Below are 18,396 nucleotides of genomic sequence, written 5' to 3' on the forward strand. Positions count from 1 at the left end.
CAGATGAAAAGCAAGATTTTAACATAAAAATGTTAATCCTTCCTTAACTGACATTATTACTAATAAGGTCCATGATAAGTTGAAACTCAAGACTGTTTAAGGCTACCATATTAGAAGTTTTAGATTTCAACAGAGCATACTATCTAAGACCCTGCCATTGAAAAGGGCAGGAGAGACACCGTGCTAAACATAAGAGCTCCAAATTGCCCAGGACACAAAACACAGCCCTATGTTCCCTGAAACAAACAACTCAGCAGCGTGAGGGAATAAACATGTCCAGAAACTGATAGGCCACCACTGGAACTGGACGTTGGTGAACAGTACCAAACAATCACCAAATTAGTACCAGTTCAAAAAAATAGATTCCTTGATCACTTATGAGGCAGGGTAGTTGAATAACTTTCATTTAAAAATATGCAACAGCATAACCCTCAAAGTTTATAAAAGAGAATATACATTTATCAGATACCTGGACTAGGTTCTTTTTAATTTACCCTAGTAACTGTGAACTAAAACATCTGGCACACTTCTACTCAAAGACACAGGTTGCAATAAGACCCCATTCCGTTTGGCTTTTTCAAAAGTGAACCAAAGAATAAGCTAATGCGAATTCAAAATTTATTCTAAAAGAAATTTCATTCAGGCGCTTAGCAGAATTATTTCTGAGTGGCATTCACAGCCTTTGACATACACACAAATGTGGGGGTAAGGATTATAAGTTAAATCAGTAACCTGTTAAGATCTCTTCCATCAGCTTGAATTTTGGGAGACTCCAGTAGACTCAAAGCAATGGCAGCCTGAAGATCATCTTTGTTATCATGAGTAAGGTCTATCACTTCTGTAAGATAACAGAAATTTAGTTAGTCTACATACAGGAAACACTGCCCTTGTGTCATATAAGTAAAAGGTAAAGATGTACTCTCTAGCTTTCACTACAATAATGGCTCATCTGTGTAACAATTTTATTACTGTATAACAGAGTCAAATGAGTAACTTCCGCTACACTGGAACCTTAGACTAGCCCACAGTACAGAAATAACAAGTTGCAAAAATCAAATGAATCAAATACCCTCTTCTGTATTCTCATTCCACAAACTCAAAAGTAGATCCCACACATATGGGTTGAATAGTCTCTATTATCACAAAACGTCAGCCAAATATCAAACACCCAGGGAACAAATATTTTCAATCTCATACAAAATATTTCGGAGAATAGGGACATACTCCTCAACCACTTAAGAACAGTAAGGGAAAGAAAAAGTGAAACTCATACATGATCACAGATGCAAAATACCTAAACAAAATATTAGCAAATAGAACCCAATTAATATACAAAAAAAAAATTACATATTAAGACCAAGTTGAGTTTACTGCAGGAAAAAAAAATTGAGTTAATACTAGACGGATCAGTAAAATTCACTATCTTAACAGTTTAAAGAAAAAAAATAATCATCTTAATAGATACAGAAAATGTATTTGATAATATTCAACTTTCTTTCAGGATAAAAATAGGAAGAGAAAAAAATAACCTTAGGCTGAGAAAAAGTATCCATGAGAAGCTCATAGCAAACTTTTGTATTTAATGGAGAAATGTTAAATACATTTGCTTTAAAATCAAGACTAAGACAAACCTAACTATTATCACTGCTTTTTATTCACCATGGTTCTGGAAGTTCTAGCCAGGAAGTAAGAACTTTTGGGCTTGTCAGCTACACGCCTATAATCCCGGCCCTTTAGGAGGCCAAGATGGGTGGATCACTTGAGGTCAGGAATTTGAGACCAGCCTGGCCAACATGGTGAAACCTCGTCTCTACTAAAAATACAAAAATTAGCCAGGCATGGTTGCACATGCCTGTAATTCCAGCTATTTGGGATACTGAGATAGGAGAATCTTGAACCCAGGAGGGAAAGGTTGCAGTGAGCTGAGATTGTGCCACTGCACTCCAGCCTGGGCGACAGAATGAGGCTCTCTCTCTAAGAAAGTAAAGACTGGAAAATAAGAAGCAAAGCTGTCATAATTCACAGATAATAATCACCTACAAGGGAAATCCAAAATAAATCTATAGCTACTCTGGGCATACTGCCTATGGGGTAGCCCTGTTCTACAGGAGCAGTTAAAAAAAAAAGAAAGAAAGAAAAAAACCCCACAAATATTATAAAACTGCAGTAATCAAGACTGTGTGCTACTGGCATAAGGAGACATATACATCAATGGAATAGAATTTATAGTCCAGAAAAAGACTCTTACATTTATGGTCAATTAATTTTCGACCTAAGTACTAAGACAACTCAAGGGGGAAAGAATATCTTTTTGACCAATGGTGCTGTGACAATTGGACACCACATGCAAAAGAATAAAGCTGAATTCCTACCTAGCCCCACACACAAAAATTAAGTCAAAATGCATTAAGTCCTCATGATGAGAGCTAAAATTATAAAACTCTTAGAGGACAACACAGGTGTAAATTTCCATGACCTTAGATTAGGCAACAGAATTTTAGATGACACACAAAGCATAAGGAACCAAAGGGAAAAAAAAGATTTTTAAAAATCTTTGGGCTTCAAAGGACACCATCAAGAAGTAAAGAGATAACTCACAGAAAGGGAGAAAATCTTTGTAAAACATGCATCTGATAAGAGACATACACACAGAACATACAAAGAACTCCTGCAACTGAATGAAACACACAAACAGCGATTTCAAAAATGAGCAAAAATCTGAAGACATTTCTCTGAAGAATATACTAGATAAATGACCAATAAACACATGATGCTCAATATTACTAATTATCAGAAAAATGCAAATCAAAACCACAGTATTTCACACCCATGGAGATAGCTATCGGAAAGTAATATGAAGACTGGCAAGAATGTGGAGAAACTGGAACCTTTGTGAACTGTTGGTGGGATTTTGAGACGGTGCAACTGACCAGGCACAGTGGCTCATGCCTGTAATCCTAGCACTTTGAGAGGCCAAGCTGGGCAGATGGCTTGAGCTAAGGAGTTCAAGAACAAACTGGGCAACATGGCGAAACCCTGTCTCTAAAACATTTAAAAGAATTAGTCGAGTGTGGTGCTGTGTGCCTGTAAATCCCAGCCACTCGGGAGGCTGAGGCGAGAGAATCGCTTATACCGGGGAGGAAGAGGCTGCAGTCAGCCAAGATCGCACCACTGCACTCCAGCCAGGGCAACAGAGAGATTTGGAGACTTGTTCTCAAAAATAAATAAATAAGTAAATAATCCAATTATCATTAGGACTATTCTAATTATCCTAATTATGATAGAATATTACCATTCTATTGTCATTTACTTTTACCAAAATAAAGAATCCAGGTAACAATCAACCAAAGCTGAAAACACTAAGTGAGAAACTTTATGAACTAAGCTGACAATACCCAAACACAATTATGATTTTAACAGCACAAAGAGGGCAACCAGACATTATATGCTTCTCAATCTAACGCAATAGAAGATATACACACAACACTACCTATGACACAGTCATGCCAGATAAGCATCTATGTTTCTAGGAAAGACATGAGACAGAAAAATCCATTGAAAGAGAAATACAATCGCCAAACTCCAGAATGTGTGAAAACTGATACAACAAAGGACTTGATTTCTTTGGATATTAAACTGCAAGAAAAAAAGGGGGAATTTTATAGATAAAGAGAGTCTTAAAAGATACTTCAAACATACTTAGTGTTCTAATTTATTTGGATCATTGCCAACACGGTTAATGAGATAACCAGGGAAATTTCTACACTGGGTATTTGATGAGATTAAGGGATTATTGATGAGATTAAGAGATTATTTTTAAAGTGTGATAATGTTGCAGTTTAAAAAAAAATAAACAGTCCTCTTTTAGAAATGTTACCCAAAAAGTTAAACATAAAATTATCATATGACCCAGCAATTCTACTTCTAGGAATACACACAAAAGAAATGAAAATGGATACTCAGTGAAATAGACACTGGCTTTATCATGACAGGATATTCAATCACTGAATACGCCCGTTACCCAGGTCATGCTGTGGTTAAGGACACCCCTTCAGTGTGGACCCCTCATAAAACATGACTGTAGGAAAACTGAAAAAGTTCTGGAAGCCTTATTAGATTTGCTATCTCAACTTCCTCTCTCGGGTCTTACAGATGCTAATCAAAACAAAAGGTTCATTAACAGGAGAATGGTGAAAGGCTGATGGGAAAAGTCAAAGGACAAAGGTGGAAATGTTTAAAGGATTATTAAGGAAGTAAGTAAAGAAAACACTGAGGTGAAACTAAGGAGAAAAATTAATTTTGAGATAATGTAGAACTGACACTGCAGATCAGTAGGGAAAGTACAGTCTTTTCAATTAAAGGTACTGATTAAAGGTTTTAATATAGAACTACCAAAGGTGGATGGATGAAAGGGAACCTCTGCTGATTAACCAACATTAAAGGGCTTCAAACAAGTTTCTTGCATTTACCCCAGTTTGGAGAAACTTTCAAAGCTGAAAAGCAGAGACTCCAAAGAGAAAGATGACCAACAATTGTTGAGTCAATGTTGAGGCAGGTCAACCAAGATAAAGACTGACAAACAGCCAAGAATTCCTTGGTTCAATCCCTTCCTGGGGACCCAAAGCCTTATGTACACCAGTGGTAAAAGGGTCAGGGCATGGAGTAGAAGCCTTTCTGGGGCTCTGTGACACAGAAGCCCAATGCACTGTAATTCCAAAACCTGTTAATAAAGTCCTAATGGAGGCTATACTTAGGAATGTAAGGGTTGATGGAATTAGGATAAAATTTTATAGGAGAGTTGGCATGTCTGAACCTGCTTCATGTGAAGTAGTTCCATCACTTCTACTTTATTGTATTATGGAGATGGATATTGTATCTGTCTGGAGAACATTCCCTGTACCTACTCCTGTGAAACAGAAGGCACGTAAACTTGTCTTTCAAGCAATAATTAGATGTGCTAAATGGGAACCAGAAAGATTCCCCGAGCCTACACAACATAGAGTTGACGTGCTGGTAGGGACTAACTGACTGCGGAGCACTTACCAGAGCTCATGGCAAAAGCCTGTGAATGCCTCCCAGCGACAACCACAGAGACTTTGGCCTAGAGAATCACCACTCGAGGGGCATGTATTACCTTGCTATGAGACATTAATTGAAGCTATCCCTATAATTGAGGACATAAAATCATCTTGAAACCTGAAATACTCATGCTGTCTTTTTGTGGGCTGTCAGAGAAACACTTCAGTGAGGATGGCAGTGCCCAAGAGAGTTCCATAATAAAATGGAAATCGTTTATACAAAACCTTGCTACCTGGAGAATGCAAGGAGGTCTTTTAGTTCAGAGCCAGTTTAGTTCAGGTCTAAACTGACTCTGAACTGCATGAGGAGCTGCTGGATCAAATCCACACTTGGGCAGTTTCCCAATAAACAGCTCCCAACAGACCAACAAACAAAGAGCTGCTTTGTTTACAGATGACCAAGGTGAATGGACAACAACCTATTTGGAAGGACGCATGACACTGGGATCATGCAGGTAAAAACAAGTCCACCGGTTGTGTTGATTGCAAGTTGTTTTTCTCACAGTGATGGAAGAATTGAACAGTGGTAAAAGCCCCTGTGTTAAGGTTTTTACTCAGTTATGGGCAGTGGGCATTGACCAGTGGCCACATGATCAGGCAGGAGAGCAATGGAAACCTGGCCTAGTAAAGGGATCCCCGTATCGGGCATGACACTGGAAATTTGAAGGGCACATTAAAGTAGGGCATGTCAATGCCAATCAGAGGAAATCCCTTCGGTAAGTTAATATGGAGGTACCGCAGCAGTGCAGAGATGGGCTGAGTCTAGACATGTTCCTTTTCCACCCTCTCAAGAACAAAATGCCAATAAGAACTGTTCTATCTGCAAGAGAAAGATACTGCCTCCGGCTATGGGGAGATTCCCCAGTGGCAAGGCCCAGAACATAGCTGGCCAGTGAGACTGATGCTGGTAGCCCTAGGGGACTACAAATGGGTCCTGACAGGTACAGACACTGACTCTGAACTGAGCTTTACTAACCCAAAAGATCACACAAATGCTCTCGGTTCTAAAGAAAAACTGTAACAGAGCTCTTTAAAAATTTCCACCTTCCTAAGATGAGCCCTTTGACTCTCCCCTCTGCCTTTCACCATTCTTTTGTTAATTAACTTAATGTTTTTATTAGCATCTGTAAGACCCAAGACAGGAAGCTGAGATAGTATTTCAATTCAAAAGGAAGGACAACAATTTCCCAATGTAAGATAAATTTTAAAGCAATGGTCACTGTCAAACCCTGTTAAACAGAATACAGGCCAGGTGTGGTGGCTCAGGCTTGTAATCCCAGCACTTTGGGAGGCAGAGGTGGACAGTACAGACAGGGTTTCACCACGTTGGCCACTCTGGCCTCAAACTCCTTTAGGAATTTGAGGCCAGAGTGGCCAACGTGGTGAAACCCTGTCTCTACTAAAAATACGAAAATTAGCTGAGTATGGTGGTGGGTACCTGTAATCCCAGCTACTCAGGAGGCAGAGGCATGAGAATCACTTTAATCTGGAAGGGGTAGGTTGTAGTGAGCTGAATCATGCCAGGGCAATCCAGCCTGGGCAACAGAGTAAGACGCTGTCTCAAAAAAAAACAGTATAAATAGGTAAACAATTATTTTGGAAAATACTGTCATTACCTTTGAAGATAAGCATATCTTAATACCTACCAACTACATCACTGGGTTTATACACTGAAGAAACTCTTGTATATAAGGACAAGAAGCATGAATCCCGACTGCTCACAGCAGGCTTGTTTATAATAGCAAAAGCTTGAAAACAACCCCAAAGTCAATAGACATGTTGGAAACGGGTTTATAACATCGGGAAAAATCCACACAGAGACAATGGATTACTGAGCAAGGCTAGTTTTACTTCCTACAGGAAGGGTGCAAGTCGCTGGCCATCTTGCCACGAGAGCACCCTTGAACAAGGAGACAGGGACATTTAAAGCTTTCGTAACCGGACGCAATCGTCCTACTGCCGTGTCCAGTTTCCATTGGCTGGAACAGGACCTCACATTCTTTGCCTGACCTGGTTGGCTAAAAACTTGGAAATTCTCTAAAGAAGTAAAGGCGGAGGAGAACAAAGCAAAAGAGGAAGTAATTTGAGGAATGCTTAGAGAAGCGATAACATTTCCAAATAAGGAAGGAGAATAAGCTATGACATAAGACTTGACTGAGCTTGTCCAGGCATATCATGGCAAATATCCAGGTTAAAGTGTAAGAACTACCAGGTTGGGAGTTGGGGGTGGGGGGTATAAATAAAGTGTAAGAACTAAGAACACAGGATTCTCTTATTTCTTCATTATGACTAACAGCTACTTTAAGATTATTAGCAAAAGCTTTAAAGCAAATTAACTTTTGAAGAAATTATTAACTTATTAGTAATGAACTAAGAGGAAAGCTTTGAAGAGGAACCTTTTATTTATTCTTATTTCCTACAGACAAATACACACAATGTGGTATATTCAGACCATGGAATATTACACACCAGTGAAAATGAATGAATTACAGTTATAACCCTCAACATGGATGAGTTTCAAAAAGAACAATGTTGACAAAAAGCAAGTTGCAGTATGTACCAAGAGAAACATATGAGAATACGCACAGCAGCATCATTCAGAATAGCTCAAAACTGCTAACAGCCCAAATGTCCATTAATACCACCTCACGGCTGGGCGCGGTGGCTCACGCCTGTAATCCAAGCACTTTGGAGGCCAAGGCGGGCAGATCACCTGAGGTTGGGAGTTCAAGACCAGCCTGACCAAGATGGGGTGAAACCCCATCTTAAAACAAAAAACAAAACAAAACAAAAAACACCACCTCACCTTCTTCCCACAAGATTCCAGAAGGTTCTCCCCGGTATCTCCTCCCAGAAGCCTCCTTGGCTTCCAGAGTCCCATTCTCCTGGCTTTCCCCAGGCACTCTTCATCTCCTCAGATCTCTGAACACTGAGCAACCAGTGCTTAAGCTGCGGAACCTTTTCTTCTATACCAACTCCCTTTGAGAGCTTCTCAGTCTCACAGCTTTACAGAGCATTTATAGTTAGGATTTTAAGTCCACCTACCTCCAGCCTGGACTCCTCTGAACTGTGCACCTGGGTCACCACAGTCTTTCTGACACCTTCGCCGTGAATGTCTAACAGGCATTTCAAACTTAATATCCCCAAAACTGATCTCTTCATCTGTTGCCCCAAATCTGCTCCACCTACAGTGATTCCCATCTTGGTTAAGTACAACTCTATCCTTTCAGTAGCTTAGGAAAAAAAATTTTGAGTCACCTTTAACTCCTCTCTCTCCTCAGTAAGTAAATCCTACTGCCTTTAACCTTAAAAATACTATATGCCAGGCTGGGTGCAGTGTGGCTCAGGCCTGTAATCCCAGCACTTTGGGAGGCCAAGGAGGGCAGATCACAAGAATCAGGAGATTGACACCATCCTGGCTACTACAGTGAAACCCTGTTTCTACTAAAAATACAAAAAAAGTAGCCAGGCACGGCAGCATGTGCCTGTAGTCCCAGCTATTTGAGAGGCTGAGGCAGGAGAATCGCTTGAATCTGGGAGGTGGAGGTTGCAGTGAGCTGAGATGGTGCCACTGCACTCCAGCCTTGGCGACAGAGCAAGATTCCGACCCAAAAACAAAAAACAAACTATGTGCCAAATGCAGCACTGCTTACCCTCCACCATAGCAGCCTGGCCTGAGCTCCCTGATCTGACCCATACTCATCACTACCCCATCCCTAACATTCTATTCTCAACACCACCATCAGAATGATGATAAATGAAAATTGGTTTATATTATTCCTTTGCTCCAACTCTTCAAAGGCTACCCACCTAACTCATAGCAAAAGCCAGGACTTAGGAAGGTTCTGAATGATCCACCTCCTTCTATTTCCACGCCCTATCCCTTTCGGCCCTCCTCACTCACTAAGCCTTAGCACTGGCCTCCCTGCAGTTCCCTGAGCAAGCTAAGGTGCACTCCTATCTTAGGTCCTCAAATGACTTACTCCCTCACCTCCCCTGGGTGTTCTTAAAAGTCCATCCCATTAGAAATACAGTCCCCAGCACTCCTTTTTCATTTCTTTCATTCTGTCCTTTTCCTCCATGGTATTTATCACGTTCTAATATATTACATCATTTACTTGCTTATTGATCTTCTCCCACTAAAAAATAAGCTACATGTGGGCACGGATTCAAGAGCGCTTGACACAAAGTTGGTCCTCACTAAATAAATGCTAAACAATAAGTAAATAAATGAATGAAATGTTTTAAGTGTTTAGAATTGTGCCTGCCACACAGCAATGGCTCAGTAATAAGCTATTATTACTATTATTTTCAAGGGGCCGATGTGATTAACAGGGAACTGATGTACACTTGGTTTCTTATTTTCTGCTAGTTCAGCAAAGGGCCAAGACAGGGTTTACGGAACCTACTTGCTAAGACTTCCTTGTTGGCAGCACTCCCCTCTACTTCAGATGGTTCTGTAGCAACAGTGTCTTGACTGGGCTCCTTAACTCTCTCATCAGTGAGAAGGCTGACTGCCTGAGTAATGTCACCATTACTGGCCTATGGGAGAAAGAGAAAAGAAAATTTCAAAAGTAATCATCACAGAATTTAAAACTAGTTTTGAGTATTAACTCCATACTATCCTGGTGACACACTGAGTACTTTCAGGCAGAATTCTAGGGTAGAATTATGAGACTATGTTGGACAGTAGGTCTAATGTGCTCAAAGCATCTAATCTATCAAACACCTCATTACAGGAGGGAGCTTCCACGCTCTGACTTCCCACCACACCCAAACAAAAACCGCAATCTCGATGCAGATTTGTTCTCATTGCTTTGGATACTACTACTCATGAGTTCTCTGTACAGTCTAAGGCACAATGTGTCAAAAAGGGGGTTGGCAATGAACATAGACATTCTAAATGAAGTCAGCCCTACAATAAAAACGCCAAGCAGGCTGGGCGCTCATGCCTGTAATCCCAGCACATTGGGAGGCCAAGGCAGGCAGACTGAGTCCAGGAATTGGAAACCAGCCTGAGCAACTTGGCAAGACCTCATCCCTACTAAAAATACAAAAACTAGCCAGGTGTGAGTCCCAGCTGCTAGGGAGGCTGAGGTGGGAGGACTGCTTGAGCCAGGAGGCAGAGGCTACAGTGAGCTGAGATCATGCCACTGCTCTGCAGGCTGAGCAACCGAGTGAGACCCTGTCTCCTATCTCAAAAAAAAAAAAAAAAAAAAACACCACACACACATACAAAACCACAAAAACAACAAAAAGGCAAGCGGTTACCTATTTTGTAGTGGTGATCATACTTGTTTTTATCTTTTTATGAGGACACAGTTCTTACATATATACCAGGAAAGGGAATAATAGAACCCCATGTACCCAACACTTAGCTTCAATAATTACCTAGTCACCTAGTCATAACCTTATTTTTTCTTTTTTCTTTTTTCCTTTTTTTTTTTTTTTTTGAGGCAGCGTTTAGCTCTTGTTACCCAGGCTGGAGTTGCAATGGCGCGATCTCAGCTCACTGCAACCTCCGCCTCCTGGGTTCAAGCAATTCTCCTGCCTCAGCCTCCCGAGTAGCTGGGACTACAGGCACACTCCACCATGCCCAGCTAATTTTTGTATTTTTAGTAGAGACGGGGTTTCACCATGTTGACCAGGATGGTCTCGATCTCTTGACCTCATGATCCACCCGCCTCGGCCTCCCAAAGTGCTGGGATTATAGGCGGGAGCCACTGCGCCCGGCCATAACCTTATTTTTTCTAAACTTCCTATGCTCTCTCAGATATTTTGAAGCAAATCCTAAGCATCTTACCATATCATTGATCAACATTTCAGAATGTATCTTTTAAAAATATAACCCGGCTGGGCGCGGTGGCTCACGCCTGTAATCCCAGCACTTTGGGAGGCCGAGATGGGTGGATCACGAGGTCAAGAGATCGAGACCATCCTGGTCAACATGGTGAAACCCCGTCTCTACTAAAAAATACAAAAAATTAGCTGGGCATGGTGGCGCATGCCTGTAATCCCAGCTACTCAGGAGGCTGAGGCAGGAGAATTGCCTGAACCCAGGAAGCGGAGGTTGTGGTGAGCCGAGATCACGTCATTGCACTCCAGCCTGGGTAACAAGAGCGAAACTCCGTCTCAAAAAATAAAAACTGTAGCCAGGTGCGGTGGCTCAAGCCTGTAATCCCACTTTGGGAGGCTGAGGCGGGTGGATCACGAGGTCGAGAGCTTGAGACCATCCTGGTCAACATGGTGAAACCCCTTCTCTACTAAAAATACAAAAAATTAGCTGGGCATGGTGGCGCGTGCCTATAATCCCAGCTACTCAGGAGGCTGAGGCAGAATTGCCTTAACCCAGGAGGCGGAGGTTGCGGTGAGCCGAGATCGCGCCATTGCACTCCAGCCTGGGTAACAAGAGCAAAACTCTGTCTTGAAAAAAAAAAAATGTGTATATATGTATGTATGTATTCTTAAGTCAGAAACATTCTGAAATGCCAAATCTGTATCTATCCATATCTATATATATATGCTATGATGCTATTATCACACCTTAAGAGTAATAACAGTTTTTTTAATATCAGATAAGCAGTTCAAACTTCCCTGACTCAAAATATTATTTAGTTTGCTGGTTTGGATCAGGAACCATAAAGCCTACAGTGCAATTGGTTGTCATTTCTTAAATCTCTTTTACCCTGCAGGGTGGCCCCAACTGCAAATCTCCTCCAGCCTCTTAAAATTTACATGTTGAAGATATTGGTTCAGTAATTTAACCTGTAGAGCTTCTGTCCCTATAAGTGCTTTCATTTTGGCATAGAAATAGCATGAACTGCCATAACGATAATATAAACAGCTGCTTTTAAACCTCCTAACTAACAAAGATCTGGAAACCAACCTTCAGAGCTTCATGGAGAAAGGAAGGGTCCTGAATGCCTGTGATTTCTCTCAGTTGATTTAACAGCATTTGGCAGCTCTATATTTGCAAAACAAACAAAAAAAACCACAAACATGTCAGTCAAAAAGTAAACCTGGGTACATTTAAAAAGTAAAAGAAAGCATCTTGGATAAACAGGCCTGAAGCTTGCTTTTTTTTTTTTTTTTTACATAGTCTTGCTCTGTCACCCAGTCTAGAGTGCAGTGGTGCTATCTCAGCTCACTGCAACCTCCACCTCACGGGTTCAAGCTATCCTCCTGCCTCAGCCTCCCAAGTAGCTGGGATTACAGGCAGGTGCCACCATGCCCAGCTAATTTTTGTAGAGATGGGATTTCACCTTGTTCTCCAGGCTGGTCTTGATTCACCTGCCTTAGCCTCCCAAAGTGCTGGGAATACAGGCATGACCCACTGCACCCGGCCCTGCATTTTTTTTTTTTACTCATAAGAATGCACAAGCTCCAAGTAACAAGGTATTGACTATCAGACACATTCTGAAATGCCAAATCTATTTCTCTTTGAAAAGTTCAAAAAGTTCAATAATTCATAAATACCTTTTGTACTTATGAAAGAAATGAGATGACAGTAAAACTACAAATACATAAAACATTTTAATGTCTAGCCTTAATGAACATTTAAAGTTCCCCAGGTTTTTCTTTCAGTAGGCAATGCATTAAGTAGGTCATATAAGGAGTCCAGGGAATTTGTATGGACATGAAGATGTGCTATTTTAAGCTTTCCTGCACATGCCATTAGTGTGTATCATTTTTCACTGACAGTAAGTTTCCAATCATGTAATTAACCAATGATAACATCAACATATTTTAAACTTCGTGTTTATTTAAAAAGAAGTACAGCTAAGGCTAGAATTTTCTCAATTATTAAATAAAATAATTCCAAAGGGTATAAAGTATGAAATGTTTTCTCTTCATTAATCTAAATCACGAAAAAACCTAAATTGTTAACTTCCAGCTAATCCGAAATCAGTTTACAACCCCTTCAGCCTTACCATCTTCACCCTATCATTTTATACTGCTTTGCACAAAGACAAAATACAAAACACCAATTTGCAAGTACAGCTCAATCTAAACAACTGGCTGGCCCAACTTGAGACACAATGATCTTTATAGATGAATGTTGAAAACAAAGTAGTCTGAAATTAATTCAGCAACAAGAAATCTAATTTATACCATTCCTAAGATTATGCTTAAATTAAGTTAGTAATATGTCTCAGAGAGATAGTCTACATTTTCTCCCAGCTGCAAGAGAAACAGTATCTTATGTTTTTCAACAGCTGAGGGCCCAATGCAACACTAAAGTACCACACAACTAGAAACAACTGAAACATCTCTCTAAAGTCCTTGAAGAAAAGCATCAAGAGTCATTCTGCTGTAGTCATAGGCTATAGTCATAGGCTAGAAATGGAATCCTACGCTGCTGAGACCAGCAGACTTTCAGCTTATAAGTCTTGTCAAATCCAGTCACTGCCTGTGCCCTGGGAGAGCTGATTATCAAACTAAAAGGTTCTGCCTTGGCAAAAACTAAAATTGCTAGCATGTAATTTTTAGAAAAATTAAATATTAATTTTTCCCAAACTAATTCTAGTTCCCATATACCAAAGTGGTATGAATCTATGTATCTCATATACATGACACATAATTTTCTAAAAAATCAACATCAATATACCCAAAAAAAGGGTGGAATAATTGAGAGGGGGAATGAGTAGCATATAATACCAAACTAGAGTCAAAAAGGTAACAATGGGATAACCACATCTTTATTGGTAATTACTCTGTATAACAATTAGCATTTATGTTTCACAGAAAATAATCCCAGTAAAAATACACTGCTTACTTTTAGCCAGGTGCTACTATAAACACTTAGCATGTAGCCGGGCACAGTGGCTCACGCCTGTAATCTCAACACTTTGGGAGGCTGAGGTGAGTGGTTCACCTGAGGTCAGGAGTTCAAGACCAGCCTGACCAACATGGAGAAACTCATCTCTACTAAAAATTCAAAATTAGCCGGGTATGTTAGCACATGCCTGTAATCCCAGCTACTCAGGAGGCTGAGGCAGGAGAATCACTTGAACCCAGAAGGCGGAGGTTGCCGTGAGCCAAGATCGTGCCACTGCACTCCAGCCTGGGCAACAAGAGCAAAACTCTGTCTCAAATAAAAACACACTTAGTATGGATTAACTAAGTTAACTCACTGAACCCTCGTAACAGACCTGTGACATAGGTATTATGCCTGTCCTACAAATCTGAGGCTAAGTTTTACAAAGGTTAAGTAATTTTACACAAAGCTACTGCTAATAAGGGATGCACTATACCATGCTGTATCTCAGAAGACAAAAAAAAAAAGGCAAGAATATCTAATGCAAAAAATGCAAATATTTTATTATTGTATTTTTACATTGTTTTTAATTAATTTATTTATTTCTCACTCTGTCGCCCAGGCTAGAGTGCAGTGACATGATGTCAGCTCACTGCAACCTCCGCCTCCCAGTGCAAGTGATCCTCCTGCAGCAGCCTCCCAAATAGCTGGGACTATATGCACCTGCCACCATGCCTGGCTAATTTTTGTGTTTTTAGTAAAGATGGGGTTTCACCATGCTGGCCATGCTGATCTCAAATTCCTGACCTCAAGTGATCCACCTGCCTCAGCCTCCCAAAGTACTAGGATTATAGGTGTGAGTCACCACACCCAGCCTATTCTATATTTTGATCTTGACCTTTGCACCTTAACAAATTTCTTTATTTAAAAATTTTGCCTGTCTTTATACAATCATGAGTTTGATAACTTAGTAGTGCAATGTGTTCTAAACCAGCTATCATCAGAAGTAGAGAGGTAAATATTAAATTTGACTAAATCTAAGGTGGCATCAGTTACAAAGAAAGGAAACCTGCTGCCACTTAAACTATGACGCAATGTCTTAATGGCAGTCCTAGGAGACATATAAATCAGTCACACTAGCTTCTTAAAGCTCTGAACTTTTTCATTTATGTTGAGGAATACAGCAATTTCCCCTGCTTCCAGGTGCACTGTCTGGCATATGATGGGCAATTCTTTCACATGTTTCTCAGTAACAAAACTTAACACAGCCTAACACATCTATGGGTATCTTTCCTTCTGGGTTGCATAAAGCACTTGAGTACAGTTTTGCAAGAAACTGCAACTGCAAACATTCCTCCAAAGGAAAATATTTGGCTTCATACAAAATCAAGTTTATACCCTGCTATTCTGCTTCCATGCCTTTCTTCATACACAGCTGTTTTGGTTGTTTTTTTTGTGTGTGTTTGTTTTGTTTTGATTACAATGTTGAATCACAGTGTAAATTTTTAAGTGACATATGAAATGCCAAGTAAACCGGGTGGTACTATCCGTACATATAATTTGACTGTCAACTGTTATGACAATAGTAACAGCTATGACCAAGTCCATATAAGTGCAGACAATGACATCACATCTGCTACTTGGATGACAGTAAATGTTAAGAACATCTTGATCTCAAAGATCTTAGAATGCCAAATAGTATGTACCGATAAAATATGTATTCAAATACTAATTTACTATTTATACTTGGCCTTGGATTAAAGTTGGTTACGCTGAAATATTCACACTCTTCTTTCTCCATTTTGTAATAGGTCACAGTGAACATTATTATGAATCTGGGATAGGCCAGATGTGGTGGCAGCTCACGCCTGTAATCCCAGCACTTTGGGAGGCCGAGGTGGGTGGATCCCCTGAGGCCAAGAGTTCAAGACCAGCTTGGCCAACATGGTGAAACCTCATCTCCACTAAAAATACAAACAATTAGCCGGGTGTGGTGGCACATTCCTGTAATCCCAGCTACTCGGGAGGCTGAACTTGCAGTGAGCCAAGATAGAGCCACTGCCTTCCAGCCTGGGTGACAGAGCAAGACTCCTATATTTAACGTATATAATTAAAATATGTAAAATATATCTTTATGTTTGTATATTATATTTTATTTATATGTAAATGTATATTTTACATATTTATATATTTCATTATATAAATTAAACATTTATATATGTTTATATATATATCTGAGATAACACAATCAGGAAATGAAAATAAACTCTTTAGTTGACTTTTTTTTTTTGAGACAGGGTCTCGCTCTGTGGCCCAAACTGAAGTGCAGTGGCATAGTATGATCTTAGGTCACTGCAACCTCGGCATCCCGGGCTCATGTGATTCTCCCACCTCAGCCTCCTGAGCAGCTGGAACTACAGGAACCCGCCATCATGCCAGGCTAGCTTTCCTATTTTTAATAGAGATGGGGTTTCTCCATTTTGGCCAGGCTAGTCTCGAACTTATGGCCTCAAGTGATCCACCTGCCTCAGCCTCCCAAAGTGCTGGGGTTACAGGCTTAAGCCACTGTACCTGGTCTAGTGTCCTTTTTTTAAAGGCTACTGGGTAGAGAGGACAACTATGTAAAATTATTTTGTATGGCTCCAAGAACAATGTTCTACATGGTAATTCAAATCCAAATTCCTCATCTTGCCATTCAATGACCATTACCTGATTCCCCCTTAGCCTATTCCACCTTTTCTCCTCACAGTTCCTTAATGCACAAACTCATTCTCTCACGCATAGAGTGTTGCTCCTAGAATCACTAGTAATACGACCTACATTATTAAACTATGGCATGCCAACTACATTCAAGGGTTCTATTTGTCTTACCTCCTCCATATGAAGTCCTTCTAAGAACTCTGCCCATACTGTTCTCTCTTCTTTCACACCTCCCATGTTAAGGAAATGAATGAATAGGCCTATGACTGAATGTGGCTCATTGTCTTCACTTGGCATTCCTCATCATGTGGTTCTCTAATTGTTTTATTTTTTATTTTTTGAGACCAAGTCTTGCTCTGTAGCCCAGGCTGGAGAGCAGTGGCACGGTCTTAGCTCACAGCAATCTCCATCTCCTGAGTTCAAGCAATTCTCCTGCCTCAGTCACCCGACTAGCTGGGATTCTAAGCGCCCAGCACCATGCTTGGCTAATTTTTCTATTTTTAGTAGAGATGAGGTTTTACCATGTTGGCCAGGCTGGTCTCAAACTCCTAACCTAAAGTGATCCACCTGCCTTGGCCTCCCAAAGTGCTGGGATTACAGGCATGAGCCACTGTGTCAGGCCACCGTGCCAGGCCTGTTCTATAATTGTTTTAAATATGAAATTCTTGCCTCCTTTAAAGCAAGAATCATGTAATACACTGCCTAATTTGAATCATCCATAGGACAATGCTGATAATAATGACAACCAACATTTATTGAACAACTACTTTGGTTTTTTTCTTTTTGGAGATGGGTGCCTCAATGTGTTACCCAGGCTGGCCTAACCGCTGGACTCAAAGGACCCTCCCATTGCAGCCTTCCAAGCTACTGGGACTATAGGCACACATCACCATATCACATCAACATTTGTCAGGAATACAGGTGCCTTACATGCATGTAATCCTAATACAAAAGTAGGCACTGCACACATTAGGAAATTAGGGTTTACAAAACCTATTTATCATCAAGTGACTTGAATTGAAAGCTAAATCAAAGATAGTTATAAAACACATAGCCATTAAGAGTCTAAGTGCTTGTGCTTGCTTAAGCAGCACATTAACTAAAATTGGAACAATGCAGAGATGAGCATGGACCTGTGCAAGAATGACATGCAAATTCATGAGGTGGTCCATAATTTTAAAATAAAAATAAAATGTAAAGATTATGAATAACAAATTTCACATGCATTATGTATATACATATACAAATGCTATGACATGACCCAGTCATGTAAAGATTTAGCTAAAGTTCTCAACAGTACCCACACTGCAAATCCTCATAAGTACTCATATAAAAATATTAATTTTACAGTAACACTAACTAAACCTTTCACGATCCTACCGTATTACTAACTCATTTCTCCTGAACTTCACAGAAAGGAGATTTAAATGTTAACTTCACTCAGACTACACTGCTGTAAGTAAAGTGCACACCCAACAAGAGACAAGACAAAGCCTGTACTCCTCTCACAATGAAATCAAATAACTTGCAAGAGCCAACAGGTTTGCATTTCCTGAGCTAATTCACATTGTTTTTACAAAACAAAGAGTATTCCCTTTTCTTGCCGAGAGGCAGTAAAGAAAGACGGGCAAACATAAACCTCTATCGGGAAGGAACTCAAAAGCTTTCTGACTTCACTGCTACTCAGTGGTTTTGGTGCAATGCAGCCCACTTCTCAGGAACAAGATTTTTCTTAGAGCAAAAAATTGTAACTCACCCCACAATAAGCAATTAACAAGATTATTCAGATAGTAAAAACATTAAGCGGCCGGGCGCGGTGGCTCAAGCCTGTAATCCCAACACTTTGGGAGGCCGAGGTGG

The 18,396-nt window shown here is 40.3% G+C and overlaps 1 protein-coding gene and 1 non-coding gene across 44 annotated transcripts in view; one reads left to right on the forward strand and one right to left on the reverse strand.

Annotated features, from left to right (window-relative positions):
• Positions 1–18,396, reverse strand: part of USP28 (ubiquitin specific peptidase 28) — an 83,890-nt gene that overhangs the window by 44,953 nt on the left and 20,541 nt on the right. For 17 of the 43 annotated variants that reach the window (XM_035264605.3, XM_078339491.1, XM_009006823.5 and 14 more), the window contains exons 2-4: positions 11,965–12,042; positions 9,488–9,620; positions 733–838 (exon numbers count right to left, since the gene is read on the reverse strand). In XM_035264605.3, coding sequence (XP_035120496.1) covers positions 733–838; positions 9,488–9,620; positions 11,965–12,042 — 317 coding nt within the window. The remainder of the gene's footprint in view (positions 1–732; positions 839–9,487; positions 9,621–11,964; positions 12,043–18,396) is intronic. The other 26 variants (XM_078339510.1, XM_078339500.1, XM_078339505.1 and 23 more) reach the window with 3 other exon arrangements.
• On the forward strand, positions 17,612–17,714 carry LOC118145931 (U6 spliceosomal RNA). The gene has a single exon (XR_004731415.1). It is a non-coding gene; the product is annotated as a U6 spliceosomal RNA (small nuclear RNA).

This window comes from Callithrix jacchus, chromosome 10 (assembly GCF_049354715.1).
Source record: "Callithrix jacchus isolate 240 chromosome 10, calJac240_pri, whole genome shotgun sequence".
Taxonomy (NCBI): Eukaryota; Metazoa; Chordata; class Mammalia; order Primates; family Cebidae; genus Callithrix; species Callithrix jacchus.